The sequence below is a fragment of the Onychostoma macrolepis genome, chromosome 07 (genome assembly GCF_012432095.1).
Source record: "Onychostoma macrolepis isolate SWU-2019 chromosome 07, ASM1243209v1, whole genome shotgun sequence".
Lineage (NCBI taxonomy): Eukaryota > Metazoa > Chordata > Actinopteri > Cypriniformes > Cyprinidae > Onychostoma > Onychostoma macrolepis.
The window spans coordinates 36,617,252-36,638,866 of NC_081161.1; the positions used below are offsets into that span (position 1 = coordinate 36,617,252).

The window sequence follows — 21,615 nt, forward strand, 5'->3', positions numbered from 1 at the left end:
ATGGTTGCCTTGGATATAATATGACATGAAACTGAATTTTTCAGTTTGTTGTTCCTGTATTTCTTCATAGCATTGTAATGAAAGTGCATGTTTTTTTTTTCAGGAGAAAGAAGGGATCCAGTGGGAAGCAAAGGAAGAAGACTTTGAGGACTTTGAAGAAGAGTGTGACGATGTCCGGGACGTGGAGGCAGGGCTGGGAGGAGAGGAAGAAGAAGATGACCACATGGAGTTCTGTCGCGTGTGTAAAGATGGAGGAGAGCTGCTGTGCTGTGACTCCTGCCCGTCATCCTATCACATTCACTGCCTGAACCCCCCACTGCCCGAGATCCCCAACGGAGAGTGGCTCTGTCCACGCTGCACTGTGAGTCATTTAATGTTGCAGGGCTTAATGTTTATTTCTTTTTGTTGTATTGAAAGTCTCTTAAAAACAATGCATTCATCACTGATATTTTCAGTGTCTTTTATGCGGTTTATTGTTTTTCCCATATTTTAGACCCAAACATTTTAAACTAAAAATTAAAACTATGCTAATTGAAACATAAACCATATCAATATTTATTGTGAAATAAATGACTTAATGACCCATAGTTGTGGAGTCACCACAACGAACAGTTTTGGCCCTAATAAAGTTTTTCCAAAAGTTAGTGTACTTGGTTACCGTGGAGACAACACTGTCAGTGAAGAGCATGCTTGAGATGAAATATGAGACATGTGATGTGTGAAGAAAAGAAAGAAATTCAAGGTAAATATCACTTGTTGTGAACAATGTTTGTAATTTTATTTTTAGTCAAGCTGGAATTTTGTTAAATTATGCAAAAATGTGTGAAAATGTTATTTTATTGTGGGTATTTAGAATACATAAAATGTTAGGAATAAATGACGTCTGTATATACATTTATATATATATGTGTGTGTGTGTGTGCATAGTATTTTATGTATTCTTAATACACACAATAAAATAATATATAAAATATATAAATAGAAAGGTTGATTTGAGATGAGCTCAGTTGAGGTAAGTGAGTTGAGTTTATTTGTGCTGATTTTGGTTTGATGCAAAATTATTGCAGTTGCCTTTGGCTTGAGAGATTGTTTTGATCGGACTAAGTGATTTATTGGGTTACTTAAGGAAAATAGACTTGCGAATTTTAATTTGTAATTAATGCATTACAAATTCATCAATGATCAGTGTAGTGGAAATATTTCTGTTGTCTGTTGTTTGTTTTTCAGTGTCCACCAATCAAAGGGCGAGTGCAAAAAATTCTGCACTGGCGATGGGGTGATCCCCCACCCCCTGTTCCTGTCCCACCACCCCCAGACGCACCCCCTGATGCACCGCCCCCTCCACCTATGAAGGGTCGCCCAGAGAGAGAGTTCTTTGTGAAGCTCACGGGACAGTCCTACTGGCACTGCACCTGGATCACAGAGCTACAGGTGTGGGTGTAAGACAGTGTGAGACAGACATAACTGTTAAAGGATATACAGACTTTTCCCTTACCCATATCTGTCCTTCCTCAGCTCGAGATCTTTCACTCGGTGATGTTCCGGAACTATCAGAGGAAAACGGACATGGACGAGCCGCCCAGTCTGGACTACGGCTCTGGGGGAGAGGAGGATTCTGGGAAGAGTGAGAAGCGAAGGGCCAAAGACCCACAATACGCCATTCTGGAGGAGAAGTACTACCGATATGGCATCAAGCCTGAGTGGATGATGGTGCACAGGATAATCAATCACAGGTGTGTGTTAATCTACTACATACTGTATATACTAATAATTTGCACTGTCAGAATATTACATTTTATATATTTGTATGTGTGTGCACAGCGTGGATAAGAAGGGCAACTACCACTACCTGGTTAAATGGAGAGATCTGACCTATGACCAGTGCACCTGGGAGAGAGATGAGCTGGACATCCCTGAGTTCGGTGCGCACAAAACGGCGTACTGGAGACACAGGTGCAGTTATGCGTAGATGTTTCAGAAAACTGTCACAAGAGTTTGATTTCTCACAGAATCTTTGTTTTCTAGCAATGCATTTTGGATGATGGAACAAGCAGTGTTTTGTTATTTTTTTCTCACAGGGAAGAAGTGATGAAGGAGGACCCAGAGAAGCCAAGGAAGATGAGGAGGAGAGAGGAGAATGATGACGCTCCAAGCACGCCTGTTAATGATGTTGGTCTCACCCTTTTCTTTAATTCCAGTGGTTCAGGAATAATATTTTTAAGGCCAAGTAACATTTTTACTAAAATCTGTGGTTAAGTCAAACGAGTACAGCCTAGTCAGAATGGTGTTCCCTTAAGTTTTTAGCAGCTGGTCATCTATTTAAACGTAATGTATAATGTTTTTTTTTTTTTTTATAATATTGGTAATATCCTGTAGTTAAGATAAATCATGCTGCTGCTAGACCAGTGGAATGCCAGGGAATGAGGGAAATCCATTTCCACCCCCCAATAACTATTGCTTGTATTGAAGAACATAGTTTTCAAAACTTATGTACTCACAAAATTAATTGTGGTTAATTCATTTAATATATCGTTACTCACATTTTCTGTTAATAAAAAAGGTTCCTGGCACTTTAGCAGGAAAATAGAAGCATCTAAAAAGAAACATACAACAAAATGATCATATTTAGAAAGAATTACACTGTCACAATATAGCATATTAATATGCAAATTCTGCAGTTCAGTTCAAACCTGCCCTCATGAAAACAAACATCTAGTTGCTTACATAATTTGAGGCCAGACATAACAATAACTCGCCGTTTGTGGATCGCTTCAGTTGTCTGCTGCTTCCTTTTCAGTGTTAATTGTATAATAAATTGTGGCATGCAGTGCTGTGCCTGCACACAGACAATGCTCAGCATCTCAAATATTCATGTCCTGTATTGCAGAAACATGTAGGTTATTCATTACAGGCTTAGACACAAAGCTATATTAAAATCATAAATAGATCGGAAAAAATGAATATAAAATTCCAAATGGAACACAATGTTAATATTCGTCTGCATTTTAAGACGGGGTGGCCAATCCTGGTCCTGGAGGGCTATCATCCAACACACCTGCCTGGACGTTTCCAAAGATTTTGATTAGCTGGTTCAGTTGTGTTTTATCAGAGTTGGAAGCGGGACTGAGCACCCGTTTTAAAACTATTGTTTTGTGTAGCATACCACAGTTTGAGAGCCACTGCTGTTTATGATGTTGATTCATTTTTATTCTTTATCTGACTATATTTGTTTTCTCATACTATCTACCTGTCAATAGCCTGCAAAATCTATTTTAAATACCTCTGATGGTACTTTTTTTCACATCTGCTTTCTAGCACAAAGTCCTCAGTCAGTTCATTCAAGCTTTTAGGGCATGTAGGACCACCCTTTTTGTTTCTAAAAAGTTCTCTACACAACTCTCTTCTCTCAGCCCACAATCAAGTATGAGGAGCAGCCAGACTTTGTGACAGAGACAGGAGGGACACTGCATCTCTATCAGCTGGAGGGGCTGAACTGGCTGCGGTTCTCCTGGGCACAGGGAACAGACACCATCCTGGCTGATGAAATGGGCTTGGGCAAGACCATCCAGACTATTGTTTTCCTCTACTCGTTATTTAAAGAGGTCTGTGACGGTCAGGTTACAAAAGTGTATTTTAAATGACATGTAAACTTTTAAACCTCATGTTAAATTTCTCTCTGTGCATCTTTCCATGTCTCTCTGTCCATTTCTCTCTCCAGGGACACACTAAAGGGCCGTTCCTGGTGAGCGCACCGTTGTCCACAATCATTAACTGGGAGAGGGAGTTTGAGATGTGGGCTCCTGACTTCTACGTTGTCACTTACACCGGAGACAAGGACAGCCGAGCCATCATCCGTGAGAACGAATTCACCTTTGACGACACGGCGGTGAAGGGAGGAAAGAAAGCCTTCAAATTACGGGTGAGAAGGAGAGGAGATGAGCACTGGAAGGGGAAGGAATGACTGCTGATTGGAGAGGTGAAATGCAAAGATGGACAATGTGAGAAGGAAGATGAAGTGAAGTGTGGCAGAAAGAGAGGAGCCGTAGTATGAGAGAAGAGGGAAAGGATGTCATTTTGGTGCTATAGGAAGAAGTGATTTTACTCTAACCATTATTTTCATTTTCTACCTATCATCCCTCCAGAGAGAAGCGCCCATTAAGTTCCACGTGTTGTTGACGTCCTATGAGCTTGTGACCATAGACCAGAACGTTCTCAAGTCCATTGACTGGGCCTGTCTTGTAGTGGACGAAGCCCACCGCCTCAAAAACAACCAGTCCAAGGTACACCGACTTAGTTAGGTTTTCCTGTTTTTTGTCCAAGTTTTGTTTGGTTTGAGAGAGTGTGTCTGTGTGTGTGTGTGTGTTTGGGTGATTCATCCTAATTTAATACAGCACAGGAAATAACTTCTTGGGTTCTTTGCAACACAGTAGTTTGAGGATGACAGTAAACCACCATAATAAAGCATTACATGTTTTCATTCAATGAGTTATTTTCTAAGAAAGAGTTTGGGGTTATTAAAAAAAAAACACACACACACACTTATGCACACATTTACCTGCATTTATTTGATCAAACGAAGTAATAAAATAATAATTATATGAATGATGAACTCTTTTGTTGTTTAATATGTTTTATAATATATTTTGATGAAAAAGCTGAATTTTCAACAGCCATTACTCCAGCCTTCAGTGTCACATGATCTTTTAAAAGTCATTCTAATAAGCTAATTTGTTACTCAAGTAACATTTTTTATTAAAATCAATACTGAAAACCGTGATACAAGACTCCTTGCTTAAAACCAATATTAATTACTTTATATTAAAAAAAAACTTACTGACCCCAAACTTTTGAAGTGGTAGGATGATCTATTTTGAGAATAATCTACACATTCAGAAATTACATTTCAAAATAACAAATTCACAACTAACTCCTAAATGCAAAAAGATATAAAATAGTTTGTGATTGGCAAGTTCTGCTCATCATGGTTTCATAATAAATCAATAGTAAGCACCTTGTATATTTCCAATGAAGTGAAATTTTTTTCACTTTGAGATTTTGTGTGTGTGTGTGTGTGTGTGTGTGTTGTTTTTTATTAACTGAAGATGGTTGTTGTGGTGTGTTAGTTCTTCAGGAGACTCAATGACTACAAGATAGACCATAAGCTGCTGCTAACAGGAACTCCACTCCAGAACAATCTGGAAGAACTTTTCCACCTTCTGAACTTCCTGACGCCCAACCGCTTCAAGTACGACCATACGCATAAAAGCACATTTATTTGCTTAAACAGAATTTAAAAGTGTCCCAAGAAGTATTCAGATGTATTATGTTATATAATGCAATGATATAAATTTTTGGTGTGGCTGAGGTGATTTTTGAGGCCACTGTACGTACACATCAACACAGACACGTTTTAATACTCAAAATAATTTTATTACATCGCTTTATTTCTGTCCCTCAGTAATCTAGAGGGTTTTCTAGAGGAGTTTGCAGACATCTCTAAAGAGGACCAGATCAAGAAACTGCACGACCTGCTCGGCCCACACATGCTCCGGAGACTCAAAGCTGACGTGTTTAAGAACATGCCGGCCAAAACTGAGCTGATTGTCCGAGTGGAGCTCAGCCCTATGCAGAAGTAAGTCCTCAATATTGATTTCTCAAACAAAATGTTTGGACATGTATTTATTATCTCAAGATAATCAGCAGTAGGAAGTAATACAAATATTTCATTTGTTTAAATAAATTTCTTACTATGCGTGCTAGCCTTTTTCATATGTTTTTGTGTGCACACTGTGTATAAACAGAAAATACTACAAGTTCATTCTGACGCGTAATTTCGAGGCGCTGAATTCTAAGGGAGGAGGGAACCAGGTGTCTCTGCTCAACATTATGATGGACCTAAAAAAGTGCTGCAACCACCCCTACCTCTTCCCCGTCGCTTCTGCCGTAAGAACACACATTTTATTTCTGACAGCAACAAAAAAACTTGTAATTTGTATGAACTAACTTATGTAGTGTGAAATACTGCCACCTGCTGTCAGAAAATCTGATTTGAATGCTGTAAAAATGTTTAAAATAATAGTTAATATGTTTATGGTAATAGTTAATAGTCGTGTTTAGTGTTTGACAAGGTTTTTTTATTGTGCACATGGGTATCATAGGCTGTCTTGTGTTACAGGAAGCTCCTAAAACTCCAAGTGGAGCGTATGAAGGTGCAGGTCTCACTAAGTCTTCTGGGAAACTAATGCTGCTGCAGAAAATGCTCAGAAAACTGAAAGAGCAAGGCCACCGAGTGCTAGTGTTCTCTCAGGTACAAACACGCATGTAAATACTTTCACTTAGCTTGTATTTTACACATAAGAAGCTGGACTGCACATGGGCTCCCTGTGGTTGTTTAGTGCCCCCAGGTGGTGCAGAGCATATCTCTGGAAATATGAAAATATTACAAAATAAAGTAACACTTTATTTGAAGGTGTCCTTGTTACAAATGTTACATGTACTTACTATGATAGTAACAATATATTACGCATAATTAAATGCAAGTAACCCTAAGCCAAACCCTAGTCCTAACCCTAACCATATAGTAAGTACATGTAGTTAATTCATATTACTCAGTACTTAAATGTAATTGCTCTGTAACAAGGACACCTTAAAATAAAGTGTAACCCAAAATTTATAGTCTAGGGTTTAAAATAGTTTACCATATTTTCAACTCTATTTTCAATTTGAATAGCTTTGTTTTTCTTATAATTACAATCTAATTTGGAGCTCATGGCAAGCTAGGTGTTACTTGGATGGTCTGATTTGATCAGATGTGGTAATTTGCACTAATTTTGATTTCATCACGTCTTACTATATCTTATTTGAACTTGCTCTGTTTCCCCCTCAGATGACCAAGATGCTGGATTTGCTGGAGGATTTCCTGGATTATGAGGGTTATAAATATGAGAGAATTGATGGAGGCATCACTGGAGCTCTCCGACAGGAAGCCATCGACAGATTCAACGGTAAGAGCAGTGCACCAGATCTACATATTTTGTACATAAATTATCTAAGTAATATTACTGTAGTGTGTTTTGGATACAGCTAGAGAATTAGCTAAAGTTGTGATCCTGTGGTGCTTCCAGTTGACCCTGGGCCACAAAACCAGTCTTAAGTCGCTGGGGTATATTTGTAGCAATAGCTAAAAATACAATGTATGGGTCAAAATTATAGATTTTTCTTTTATGGCAAAAATCATTAGGACATTAAGTAAAGATCATGTTCCATGAAGATATTTTGTAAATTTCTTACTGTAAATATATCAAAACTTCATTTTTGATTAGTTATGTGCATTGCTAAGAATTTCATTTGGACAACTTTAAAGGCGATTTTCTCAATATTTTGATTTTTTTTGCACCCTCAGATTCCAGATTTTCAAATAGTTGTATCTCGGCCAAATATTGTCCTATCATAACAAACATGATTTGAAGAAAGGTGGTCTAAAATGTTTGAGAACCACTCAGCTAGAGATTTGGTTTTAATAGCTATTCAGATGTCATCACAAAGTCATCTTCGCTGTCTCCTCTCTCTTCCCAGTCCAAATGTTGATGATAAATGTGAATTTAGAGAGACTATTTTTCTTTGTTTGTAAGACTCAATCCATTCTTGGAGCTGTTGAGTCAGTTGTTTTCAGATGTGGAGGAAAGTTTACGCCAAATGCTGAATGTCTTATCTTGAAATGGCAGTTGATTTATTTTATTGTTGGGTAAGCAAAACTTGCAATTTACAAGGGCAAAATTACTTGAGAACAGACACGGTTGGTACGTCATATCTCTGTTTAAAGCATTTATAAAGTCTGGAATCATTGTTGAATTTGAATGTTACAAAGTTTTGAAAGATATATAAACATTTGAACAACAGTGGTGCTATAATTATATCTTTTGCATTGTGCTTTGGCGAGAGAGTTTATTTTGCTGTTTTGTGGTGTGGTGTGGTGGGTGGCCAAAATGTATGAGCAAATCTTATATCACACCGTGAGCAATTTCATCTAACTTTAAGGAATTTTTCAAATCCAAACGACAATGGTCGAACCCATTTTAACACCAAGTTTTTCCTTATCTTGACTTGTTTGGGTCATATGTATATCTTGCTCACTGATAGCCACATAGATATATTTACATAATGGTATTTACAATTTATGATAAACAATATTAACGGCTTAGCAAAATCTCTACTGGTGGACAGCCCATTGTTACCACATTATATTTTCATTAAAAATCTCAATCAAATTTCTCTCTGTCGGTCGCACAGCTCCTGGTGCGTGTCAGTTTTGTTTTCTTCTCTCTACGCGAGCGGGCGGTCTGGGAATCAACTTGGCCACTGCGGACACAGTCGTCATCTTTGACTCTGACTGGAATCCTCACAATGACATTCAGGTAAATAAATATAAAAAAGAGGAGTGTCTTATACAGTCAACACCAGTGCTCACAGACGTTCACTCTACTTGGTTTGTTCTGGTGTTTTCTTTGTCATGTGCCACCTAGTGGACAGTTTGAGTACAGACTCCTGAATCTGTGAGGTTTCAAAGCTAAACATATTTTGAATCTTATCTCTTTCTCTCAGGCCTTCAGCCGAGCTCACCGTATTGGTCAGGCCAATAAAGTGATGATATATCGTTTTGTGACTCGGGCCTCAGTGGAGGAACGAATCACTCAGGTGGCCAAAAGAAAGATGATGCTCACACACCTGGTGGTGCGGCCCGGTCTGGGCTCAAAAGCTGGATCCATGTCTAAACAAGAGCTGGACGACATCCTCAAGTTTGGCACGGAGGAGCTTTTCAAGGATGAGATTGAGGGTGGGATTGATAAATTGAATTGATTGATGTATAAAAATAAATGAACCAGAAAATCCTTTGGTAATTTAGTCAACTAATGAGTCTTTGTTTAAATGTTATGAAAAAAAACTTGCTCTGTAACGCATGATTGTGCCCAAAGTCTCTGCAGTGCTTTGTTATACTAAAGGTTCACCAGTTTGTTTCTTGTTTTCAGCAGGGGACAATAAGGATGATGACAGCAGCGTGATTCACTACGACAACGCTGCCATTGAGCGTTTGCTAGACCGCAGCCAGGACGCCACAGACGACTCTGACATGCAGAACATGAACGAGTATCTGAGCTCCTTCAAGGTGGCCCAGTACACTGTCAGAGAAGATGACAAGGTGGGAGATGTTTTTGTGGAGTATCCAAGAGTGGGATTTTGAATTTGAAAGATGACCAACATTTAATCGCCTCACCAATATTTCAACAATAATTCTGAAAAATGAGCCATAAAGCATGTTGTGATTTAACATCTATCTGAACTACGTAACACGTATGTCTCTAACTTTCCCTGCCAAAGATATAATTAATAAAACTTTCACCAAAAATAATTAGCAAGGATGCTTTAAAATCAAAAGTGACAGTAGATACATTTATAATGTTGCAAAATATTTATAATTCAAATAAATGCTGTTCTTTTGAACTTTAGACAAAATTATTCAGCAGCACAACTGTTTTTAGCATTGATAATAATAAGTTTCTTGCGTACCAAATTAGTACAAAATTTGTCAATGTAAGGATCATGTGACACTGAAGACTGGAGTAATGGCTGCAGAAAATACAGATTTCCCATAACAGAAATAAATTGCAGTATATTTGCAAAAACATTCAAATATAAAACAGTTGTTTTAAATTGTAATAATATTTCACAATACTACTGGTTTACTACAGTAATAGTATAGAGCTATAAAAGTAACGTGTATTGCATGTCTCTGATAATTTAGTCTTGCAAGAATGTAATTAGAAATGTTTGAGCTATATTTGCATATAGATCTTTTCTGAAACTCTAGAATATACTGAAGTTTACCGGGGTCTTTTTTCAGGAGAAACATCTTAAAAGCAAGAGACTTGGTCTCCATTTTCTCTCCATAGAATATTATTGGTGTCTTTGAGAAACAGATGAGATTTTAAGGAGATCTCATTTGTTGTTGTGTGTCCAGATAGAGGAGATTGAGAGAGAGATCATTAAGCAGGAAGAAAATGTGGATCCTGATTACTGGGAGAAACTCTTGAGACATCACTATGAACAGCAGCAGGAAGATCTGGCCCGCAATCTCGGCAAAGGAAAGCGAGTCCGCAAACAGGTCAACTACAATGACGCGGCTCAGGAGGACCAAGGTACAGTTTTTTCAGCATAACAATTTGAGTGAAAGGTTAAACGAAAGAATTTCAGTACTTTCTTTGGGATGTTGCATTTTATTTCAGTAACAACAGCACTTGAACTCCATGAACTTTGCAAGGTTTTATTTTTTTTGTAAAATCTGATGATTATGTTCTCCAGCATAATTTGAGAACAATCCAAAGAGCATCTTGTGCTTAAACGGAAGAACATCTGATTGTCTGTACAAAGGATGATATATGTAACAAATCCCATCATTAGATTAGTGACTTAAAAAGAGTCAGTCATCTGAAATATTTCTCCATCTTATGTCAAAATGTTTCTTCGTTTTAAGTTTGTCAAGGTTTCAATTGAATTTTGAATCCCAGATTTTCAGTGTGGTCTCAGACTTTTGGAGCCCACTGAATTTTAATTAGGCCATTTTTCTTGCCTTTTATTACAATAAACCATGTTTGTGTTTGTCGTATAAATGCAGCGTATTATCTCATATAAATCTCCAAAATTACATCTTGTAGCAGCTTCATTTTTGGCATGTGGTTTACTACGTTACTTTTGATTGAGTGGGACAGAAAGACTATAACCCACACGCTGCTGTTTTGGTCAGGTTAGAACCGCCACATGCAGTTGACTCAAAAATGGCTACATCCACAACACCCAGGGGATGCTGAAGTGTGGCAGCTTTTCATTTATGTGTCAAAAAAGAGAAAAACAAAATGGTCAGGAAAAAGACAAATAACAGAAATGAAAAAGGAGGTTTTCTCCAGAAAGGAACAATATAGAATTTTTGGTTTTGTGATGGCGCTTACGGCTGCATAATTACAGTGATAACTGTAGAGAGATAAACTCTAGGTACACATACTTTTCTTTGTGTATCCAAGCAGCCTGACTTGCAGGGTCATAATGTTGTAGCATCTCCTCTGCAGAATATATTACATATGCACTGAAAACAATCTGCTGGCCTTTTTAAACATTTGACAGCAGCCTGTGCTTCAATAATTGACATTTGTGGGTTTTCATTTTGGTTTAAACAGCCCTGTGTTTTCCTGTAGGACTAAATCATTCTCTCTGACAGCTGAATTTGAACAGAATGCTTGTGCAGGGTTAGATAAGTGGAGATACAGAACATTTTGTCACAAAAGAGCCAAATTTGAAACGATCACATCTGTCTTTTTTCCACTGTTGGAGAGGGTTTCAAAACTGATATATAAGATTTTGGTTGGGCTTTATTTGAAGGATCTGGTGAATGGAAATTGTTTGACCACTGCTAAACATATTCTGTACTGTGGTTTGTTTATTACTGACAGTGCTCTTTTCTATATGCTGTTACAGAGTGGCATGCTGACATTTCAGATAACCAGTCAGAATACTCTGTGGGCTCAGAGGAGGAAGATGAGGACTTTGATGAGAGACCTGAGGGTGAGGAGCAAACAGACACACTCTCAATTAATATTCACATGTTGTTCTTAATATAAATAAATGTAAATATAATACAATGTTATAATTAAATATTATTATTATTATAAATCAACAAACTTATTCTAAGTTATTTATAATTAGGTTGGAATAATGTTCAACTGAACTAAAAATAAACAATATGTTTACAGCGTTAATTAGTTTAAGTTATTGTTATTTCTACATATACATGATACAATTTTAACTTTTTAAGCTGTATAAATTGACATTAGTTAATGTATTATGAATAAATAAGAATAAAATTATATTTATACAATATAACATTTATAAAACAATACTGTTTAATATAATATACAAATTAATATTAATGTTAATGCTGTAAAAATTGTTGTGTTGGAATGGACTATATATATATATATATATATATAAACCCCTTAACCAAAGTATTAAACTATTAAAGGGGTCATATGACGTTGCTAAAAAGAACATTGTTTTGTGTATTTGGTGTAATGCAATGTGTTTATGTGGTTTAAGGTTCAAAAAACACATTATTTTCCACATATTGTACATTATTGTTGCTCCTCTATGCTCCGCCTTTCTGAAACGCTTCGCGCCGCGTAAACATTACCATGACTGCATATGTGATCGGAGAAACAACAAACAACAAGCGCTACTCTACACAGCTCAAAACTCGCATTTGAATAGTCAGTGGCAAATTCTTTAAATAAGAAAACGTACTTACAGGCTGTGAGTCAGAAGCACCAGACTGTACTTGCAAAGTTGGAATTGCCCCACTATATAGAAACAGCCTTTGTGCACAGCTGGCAGCTACTCCCAGGTTCAGGAAATAGTCCTCTTTGTAAAATGTGCTGCACACACTCTAATATTTGAGTTGAACTGTTCTGGAACAGTGTTGTAATCACAACTTAACCACTGATTTCTAGTCGTGTGCTCTTTTGGAAGCCCAAACAAAGTACTTTCGCTTTCACAACAAAACACAGTGTCTCCACGACATGGCAGCAACAACACTACAGCGAGAATAAAAATCACGCCCTCTTTCTTTGCGTATATGTTTGGGCGGTGTTATGCAGATCTTCCCACACAGTGATGTAGACATGTGGGGGCGTGTTTAAATGAGCCATTTTAGGAGGGCGTGGACGACTCTTAACTTTTATAAAGAATATCTCTTTGGGTTTGAGACTTTAGTCTTTGCAACTTTAGGGATCTTATCTATGCATGAACACCTTTTAACACTCCAAAGAGAAAGGAAAACTTGAAATCGCATCACCCCTTTAAAACAATTTCTGCATATACTATATATTATTATCAATATACTATTGTTTAAGTATTAAAATATAAAACAATTACAATAAAAAACGATTGTGCTATGGACATTGCGACTTAAATCATGCAGTTTATTTAGGAGAGATGCTATTACTGTACTTACAGTGAGTGTTGCTCATGCAAGCTTCATTCATGAATGTACAAATATAACTGCTAAGCCCCACATATTTTGGCCCCTTTTAGACTTTAATTAAGACATTTATTTGCTCCTTTTGGCATCTTTTTGGGACATCTTGTGGTTTTGTCAGGTTTTGCTATTCTTCTGGAGGCACATTCACAGTTTATGTATTGCAGCTGTTCAGGATAATGTATCCTTCCTGTGCTGTAACCCTGTTTCCTGATGCTGGCTCAGTGAGATGGACATGTTGAACTGATCTCTTGGCTGACTCTCCTCTCCCCTCGTCCAGGTCGCAGACAGTCACGCAGGCAGCTCCGAAACGAGAAGGATAAACCACTGCCACCCCTGTTGGCCAGAGTGGGCGGCAACATTGAGGTATCGTGCAGCTATTCTTTACTTGTTCGTTTGTGTTGGCACAACTATTGTAAATGGCCATTAAAAGATGCATGCTTAGTGTAAAATCAACACAAGCCAATTGGTCACAGTTTAATGTGATTTATAGTGTATTTTCCAAGTGTTTGCTTATCTGGAGGTCTCCTGCGTGTCCAGTATATACAGCGTCTCTGGATGCGTGCCTCTTATAATTAAATTGACTGACATACAGCTGGAGATAACAGGGCTGCATTTTTCCAGTTTTGAGAATTGCCCAGTAACGTTTCATAATGTCAGTAAAAAGCATGTCTGTTTTTCGTATAAGGCCTGATTAGATTAAAACAATTTACATAAAAATGCAATCTGTCATATTCTGCTTAATCGTGTGTCTGTGTGTGTTGGTCAGGTATTGGGCTTTAATACACGCCAGAGAAAAGCCTTCCTGAATGCCATTATGAGATGGGGGATGCCAGCTCAGGACGCCTTTTCCTCCCAGTGGCTCGTGCGAGATCTCCGCGGCAAGAGTGAAAAAGAGTTCAAGTATGACTTTCTTTACCAGTAAATGTGTTTGGAAAATGTAATTTGATACAGAAGTGTGTAAACTTTAGACTTGGGCACTGCTAAGGAAACTTTTCTCTTTTCCATTTATTTTGTTTCTCTGGCAGGGCGTACGTGTCGCTCTTCATGAGGCACCTCTGTGAACCGGTGGCTGATGGTTCAGAGACGTTCGCTGATGGTGTCCCGCGCGAGGGGCTCTGCAGGCAGCCGGTTCTCACGCGGATAGGGGTCATGTCTCTGGTAAAGAAGAAGGTCAGTGTGGGTCTGCATATAACAGGGCTTTTGGACGAAATAAAATCAAATATATAATTATATACACTACCATTCAAAAAAATCTGTTTCAAATAAATGCTGTTCGCTTCTATTCATCAACAAATGCTGAAAAAAAATGTGTTATGGTTTTCACAAAAATATAGAGCAGCATAACTGTTTTCAATGTTACTCCAGTTTGGAGTAATGGCTGCTGAAAAAAATTCAAGAATAAATTACATTTTAAAATACATTAAAGTAGAAAACAGTTATTTCAAATTGTAATAATTTTTCACAATTTTACTGTTTTTACTGTATTTTTGACATTTGACTGACCCCAAATTTTTAACTGGTAGTATAAGTTCTTAATATTAATCTTTTGATGATGCTTTGTCATGCTATGCCTTATCTTTTATACAGCTGATAAAGTCTTCTTGGCTACGTTTTAAGCTCTACTGATGCATCCATACACATTCAGACAGACATCACGGACCATGGCATCATGTCTCATGCCGTTTTTTAAGTGTCCTGTCCTGTTTTAAGTGTTAAAAGAGTTCAGTTGTATAATGTGTGTTGAAAACCCTGCATTCTTTTTTGTTGTGCTCCACCTAATTGTGATAGATAGATAGATAGATAGATAGATAGATAGATAGATAGATAGATAGATAGATAGATAGATAGATAGATAGATAGATTGATTGATGCACACAAGCACTTGAGTTACTGTATTGAAGAGGCAGGTATGCTTTACATTGTGTGCAGGTGCAAGAGTTTGAGCACATTAACGGGAAATGGAGCATGCCTGAACTGAAGCCAGAGATTACTGTGGACTCCAAGAAATCTTCAAGAGCTTCTTCACCTGCCATTAAGACAGACACTCCCACACCTGAAATGAGCTGCAACAACACACCGTGCACCTCCAAACCAGGTACAAACCCAACCAAAACCCTCATAGGCAGCTCAAAGGGAGAATCTCTCACACACTGAGACCTTACCTGCCGTAACCTGTTCCCACAGCCACTCCCTCTCCACCCGACAAGATAGAAAAGAGCTTGAAAGAGGCGGAGAAAGATGAGTGTGAATCCCTGACAGAACCAGAAAGAGAGAGAGAGAAGGAAAAAGCAAAAGAAGGAAAGGAGGGGGAGAGTGTGGAAAGCACAGAACATGGAGAGGTAAGTGTGTGCGTGTTGTGAGGACCAAATGCAAAACCTGAAATCACCTGCATTGTGGAGAACATCCAACAAGGAAAACCGCTTAATAAGCATATTAAATTATGTCTTAATGAAAATAAATGAAAGGTTTGTGCAGTGGTTAGGTTTAGGGGATATAAAAGGGCATTATGCCTAATATAACAACAAAAGAAGTAAGAACAATAGAAAAACATATCCAGCGTAATAAACAAATGTGTGTGTGAGTGTGTGTGTGTGTGGCAGGGTGTGCCAGGGATTATTTTATTATGTAGGTTTAGCAAAACACTATGTGAACCTGTCTGTTTAAATCTGTTGTTTCAGAAAGTGTGGAGCAGCATGTGTGTCTGTTTGCATGTTTCATGGAGATAACATTTCTGAAACCACATAATAATCATGCTTCAAGGTTCTTCTGACAAGCTGCTTTTAGTAATGGCTCTAATGATCTGTTAAACATTATATAATGTAATTTATCATGACGTTATAATAAATCTAGAGTGTGGCATAGACTACTATTCAGAGGTTTGGGATTGGTAAAATATGTATTTATGTATTTGTGATCTCTTGTGCCCTCCAAGGCTGCATTTATTTGATCAGAAATAAAGTAATATCATGAAATATTATTACAATTTCAAATAACCTTTTTCTATTTTAATATATTTTAAAATGTAATTTAATCCTGTGATGGCAATGCTGAATTTTCAGCGGCCATTACTCCAGTCTTCAGTGTCACATGATCCTAGAAATCATTCTAATATGCTGATTTGGTGTTTAAGAAACATTTCTTATTATTATAAATGTTGGAATAAAATAATGGAAACCGTTTTTGTTTTTTTTGGCACTAAGTGTAAATAGCAATTAGATTCTATGGTAACACTTTACAATAAGGTTCATTAGTTAACATTACTTAACAACATTAGTAAACATGAACTAAAAATGAACAATACTTCTAGAGCATTTATTAATCTTAGTTCATGTTAATTTCAGCATTTACTAATGCATTATTAAAATCACAAGTTGTGTTTGTTAACATTAGTTAATACACTGTGAACTAACATGAATAAACAATAAATAGTGTAATAAATGCATTGTTCATTGTTTGTGCATGTTAGTTAATACATTAACTGATGTTAACAAATGGCACCTTATTGTAAAGTGTTACCGGTTCTATTTACACTAAGTGCAAATAGCATATTTTCTTAACGATAGATACTATTTACACTAAGTGAAAATAGCTGAATTTTTTAACGATTATACGATTTTTAACGATATAACAATATATAGATTTTTTAACTATATTTTTTAACGATATTTTAACGATTTTTTTCCCCACTATTGATTCTATTTACACTATATTAAAATAGCAAGATTTTCTGCTATTTATACTACTTATTGCAAATAGTGGCAATTATCTGCTCCTCAGTATTGTAGTACATTATAAAACAGTACGCAATAATAACGTATTGAGTGTAAATTATAGGTTTAATTCAAATTAGTCTATTAAATAGATGCCACCTTATTGGGACAATAAAGCCCTCCTTACACCTACCCTAAACCTACCCGATACTTTATTTTCAACTTTTTGATTATTTCCTTAATTTTTATTGAAAATAAATGCCTTTCCGATGCGATATGAGATTTGAAAAGGGAGAAAAAATGTTCGGCAAAAAGGCGGGTTCGAACTCGGGTCGATCGCATCAAAATGCATGCGCCTTATCATCTACGCCACTGAAACTGATGTTGAATGAGCGTCTTTTTGCAGTGTTGACTATCCCAATCACACGTTGGTGGGCAGAGTTCATGTAAATAGCCTTTGCCAACAAGGCGGGCTATTTGCACTTTATGTAAATAGACACTCCATTTTTTTTTTTTTTTTTTTTTGATTAATAGTTAAGAACGGCATTTATTTGAAATAAAACTTAAAACAATTGCAAAATATTTTTTGTTGCTCAAATATACACCCCTTAAGTAATGCCATTTGACATTTATCAAACAATAACAACTGCTTTTGATTGTACTTAAAAGGGATAGATGACCCAAAAATGATTTTGTCTTCGGTCGTCATCTGCTCACCCTCTTGTGGAACATAAAAGAAGATATTTTGAAAAATGTGCTAGTGTTGTTTTTTCAATACAGTGGACGTTAATGGGTACCAAAATGGTTTGGTTACCAACATTCTTCAAAGTATCTTTTGTGTTCCACAGAAGAAAGAAACTCATACAAGTTTGGAATGACATGAGGATGAGTACATTATGACAGAATTTACATTTTGTGAAATATCGCTTCAATTTATTACATGAAACAATAAATTGTCAAAAGCCATATTTATAATTTCATTGTACATGTGTATGATATAATAATACATGTGAATAAAAGGCATTCTTTCGTTCAGTCAACATATCCTGATGGAAATCTAAAGGCCCAAATCTTCAACTTTCTTTTGGTCATTTAATGCAAACCAGCTCTCTTTCAGGATGCCTGAAAAAACAGGAAGCAAACAGTCCCAAGCCCTTCATTAGCAACTGTACTTAGCTAAACATCTGCTAAAATGTAATATAATGAACATCTGTTATAAAATAATGAAATTTTTATTTGATTTATTTGTTGCTTGATACAAAATGATTTGGGCTGGATACAACTTAAATGGCCATTCCGGAGTGCCGGAAGAAGCTAGAAATGCCTCTGCAAGCATTTGTTTGTAAACAGTAACTTCATCTATGTGACGCTCAAATAAAGAATGTTTCTTTCTCTTCTTCCAGACTTCCACCACAGTGAAAGAGGGTGAAAAAGACCCTGTAACCAGTGAAAAAGCTCAGACATCCGAAAGTCCAACAAAAGCTTCTGATGACTCAAAAACAAAAGAAGGCCCTGCCATCTCTCAGTCTTCTCCAAAAGAAAAGAGTGAGAAAGAAAAACAAGAGGAGGAGAGCACTGAAAAAGAGGCCTCCCCAGAGAAAACGTCAGATTCTCCATCTGTTAAAGATGAGAGCAGAGGTAACTGCGGTAGCAAATGGTGAAAACTGATTGGCTGTAGTGCCAGTCAGTCATTTTATTGTGATTTGTGGTTAATTGTTGTCTGTCATTACAGAGGCTTTGAAAGGGGACAAGGGAGAGAAAAGAGAAAAGGCTGGAGAAGAAAAAGAGAAGAGTGAACTGACGTCTCCTCCCACAGAAACAACAGAAAAGAAAGAGAAATTAGATCAACCCTCAGATGTCAAAAAAGGTGAACGTTACAATGCTATTCTTTCTTCGCATTTTATATATTATATATAGTTGCATAGTGAAGAATGAAAAACTATTGGACCAAAGTTGTTTATACAATCTATTACATACATTCACAATCTTCAGTACCACTGAATTTAAGCCTTAATTTTTGTGTTTTAATGTAGGGAATAAATAACTGAACTAAACATGATGTAAACATGCTTTTCTTTTTCCTTTTGTGTCACAGAGGAGGTGAAGGGTGAAAAGGATGCTGTGAAGGAGGTCAGAGGGCAGAGGGAGGAGGTGCCCAAAGGTAACGGCAAACCCACAGAGCGTCCACGGTTTATGTTCAACATCGCAGACGGTGGATTCACAGGTAAATTCAATAAAAATGTTTAAAGCTGCTGTGTGCCATTTTGTCTGTGTTGAAATACTTAATATGTTGAAGGTGTCTGTAAGCATTCCCATTTATCTGCTCAGGGAGGTGCTCAGTGTTTGTGTCAATCACTTGAGCTGCTGAGATTTGACCAATCACATCAAGACAGTTCTGATGGCTGTTAACACTGCAAGAACTTGCACAGCCCTACCAAGCAGCAAATATATATATATTGGACTTCATATAATCGAGATATTATTGTATAGTGAGATTTTGATATCATTACATCCCTAATATATATATAGCACCACATCGGAAAAAAAATTACCAATATTTCATATATTTCTTACATTGTCAATATCCATTACCATTTCTATTTTGAAATACATATATAAAAAAAATATTTTTTGCTGTTTGGCAAGACTTTCTTTAGCACTTTCATGTGCTTTAGGCAAAATGCACGTCACACAACTAATTTTTGAAAGGCAGTCAATGGAGGAATGGTGTAATTATGGCATCTGCCAGTTGGGGCTAACTGAACCATGTTTAGAAACATTATTTTTCAATTTTGTTTGGTGCTAGAAATGCACAGAAATGACACCCTGCAGCTTTAAGGATGCAGTGTCAATAATCGTATTGCTAGTTCAATAGATTACAATTAACTTAAAGCAACAATTGTGTCGCTTACAAGTGGCTGGCCATCCTACTTGTTGCCACATCTTGATCTTTATCCATTTTTATCCTTATAACATCACACTAGTTCATTGTTTGCCAAGTATTGACAAGCACAGTAATTGTGGCAACATTACGTAAAGGTGCTCGCTCATGTAAAATGAAGCATGTACTGTTATGATAAAACGCAATGGAACAGTGTGTTGTCGAGGTAACATGACAGTGTGGTCACATTCTGAAGAGCAGTTCAGCTTCTGTTGAGTGGTTTTACCAGGAACGGCAAGCAGTGATTTCATCTGTCAGTGGTTTACAAAGGCTTCCCTTAGATTAGTTTCCATCGTTCACCATTGATTATTTCCTAAAATGCTGGAATACGAAAACCTATGATTTCATGCATTCTGCTTATATTCATGGGCAATCAGTATGTAAACGCACACTTGTGTGTTTATGTTTTGTGTGCAGATACTGGATAAGTGCATACATCAATATTTCTCTGCGAGACTAATACTATAAATAACTGGTATGTGGTAAGGGTGGATACTGTAATGGGAGTATTGGGAATATAAAGGGAGAGTTCAAGAGTAGGAGTGCCATTTTCTCATCACAAATTCTGGGAAATTATTTGAAGATGATTGTAATGACCAGCACCAAATTATTTTTCATCTACTATGAATCATCACCTGACAAATATCTTCAAGGCGCAGGTCATTTGAAAAAAATATTATTTGAGTTTGTTTTCTTACATTTCAAACTGTTAACTACTCAGATATGCCACAATTGGTTAACTAAATCATAAAACTCACTTGTAAATATTTGAATTAATGATGCATGTCGCATTGGTTATCGAGCAGATATTAGAAGATTTTAAAGTCAATATTGCATATTTAATCGTGCATGCTCATTTCTCATTTTTACATTTGCCATCATCTAATGCTCACTTAAAAACACAATAATAATAATTTAATAATTTATTTAAATACATTTTTGGCATTCTTAAATGTAATCCTTATCAAATGCTGTACATTATAATTTCCAATTTATAAAATGTATTTTTTACATTTAAAACAATTTATTATTTTATTATTAATATAGTCAAAGCAGCATCAAAATGTAATATTCTCATTCATTTATTAGTTTTAGCCGTAACACAAAATTTATTGGCTTATCGGTATCAGCCATAATTTTATTATCTGTGCATCCCTGATTGAACATTTTCACCCCTTAATATTTACCAGCCCTCTGTTAACAGTCTGGTGGTCATTTGTCTGGTCTATTATTTCTTTGATTTTTGTTTCCAGCCCCAGTCACTATAAATAGTTTCAGTTCCCAGAAGCCAATCACTGTATATAAGTTAAATTAACCACTTTAAAAGAGAACAGCTAAACATCAAGCGGTTTATACTTATCGTTCATAAACATTTCACCAGCACTGAGAAAACATTTCAAGCAAACACTAAGCATGCAGCCCACACTCTGAAGTAGTTTATAGCTCGATAACTCGATTTACACGCTCGCTAGCTTTGTTGTCTGAGGATTGTTACCTTTTGTTTATTTATTCGTCAGCAGGTATAAACGGATTGTAAGTAATATCTGTTTCTTTTATGCACAGAGCTCCACACTCTTTGGCAGAACGAGGAACGGGCGGCAATTTCATCAGGAAAGATCAATGAGATCTGGCACCGGCGACACGACTTCTGGCTGCTGGCGGGCATCGTGTGGTATCCTTGGAGATAGGCTGCTGTCGCTGTAGAAACAATCCAGTTCCATTAATGTATATTTATACTGCGTTTGCTAAATGAACAGTTTGTTTAGAGCTCAAAGCCAAGAAGAACAAGGGAATAAAATGAGATGGAAAAAACTGAGTTCCTACAAATACATTAGTTTTCTTTAGCGAATACTACAGACAGCAAAATTGTTATTCTTTTATTG

At 36.8% G+C, this 21,615-nt stretch overlaps 1 protein-coding gene across 5 annotated transcripts in view; it reads left to right on the forward strand.

The window, feature by feature from the left end:
• Positions 1–21,615, forward strand: part of chd3 (chromodomain helicase DNA binding protein 3) — a 47,898-nt gene that overhangs the window by 9,227 nt on the left and 17,056 nt on the right. For 4 of the 5 annotated variants that reach the window (XM_058781163.1, XM_058781161.1, XM_058781164.1 and 1 more), the window contains exons 9-35: positions 104–361; positions 1,228–1,431; positions 1,516–1,733; positions 1,822–1,953; positions 2,079–2,169; positions 3,411–3,602; positions 3,719–3,919; positions 4,143–4,280; positions 5,124–5,245; positions 5,459–5,632; positions 5,802–5,943; positions 6,176–6,307; positions 6,887–7,004; positions 8,290–8,414; positions 8,602–8,833; positions 9,027–9,196; positions 10,016–10,193; positions 11,524–11,610; positions 13,359–13,444; positions 13,848–13,981; positions 14,107–14,251; positions 15,011–15,176; positions 15,266–15,420; positions 18,195–18,429; positions 18,524–18,658; positions 18,887–19,015; positions 21,296–21,404. In XM_058781163.1, the coding sequence (XP_058637146.1) occupies positions 104–361; positions 1,228–1,431; positions 1,516–1,733; positions 1,822–1,953; positions 2,079–2,169; positions 3,411–3,602; positions 3,719–3,919; positions 4,143–4,280; positions 5,124–5,245; positions 5,459–5,632; positions 5,802–5,943; positions 6,176–6,307; positions 6,887–7,004; positions 8,290–8,414; positions 8,602–8,833; positions 9,027–9,196; positions 10,016–10,193; positions 11,524–11,610; positions 13,359–13,444; positions 13,848–13,981; positions 14,107–14,251; positions 15,011–15,176; positions 15,266–15,420; positions 18,195–18,429; positions 18,524–18,658; positions 18,887–19,015; positions 21,296–21,404 (4,208 nt within the window). The remainder of the gene's footprint in view (positions 1–103; positions 362–1,227; positions 1,432–1,515; positions 1,734–1,821; positions 1,954–2,078; positions 2,170–3,410; positions 3,603–3,718; positions 3,920–4,142; positions 4,281–5,123; positions 5,246–5,458; positions 5,633–5,801; positions 5,944–6,175; positions 6,308–6,886; positions 7,005–8,289; positions 8,415–8,601; positions 8,834–9,026; positions 9,197–10,015; positions 10,194–11,523; positions 11,611–13,358; positions 13,445–13,847; positions 13,982–14,106; positions 14,252–15,010; positions 15,177–15,265; positions 15,421–18,194; positions 18,430–18,523; positions 18,659–18,886; positions 19,016–21,295; positions 21,405–21,615) is intronic. The other variant, XM_058781162.1, reaches the window with a different exon arrangement.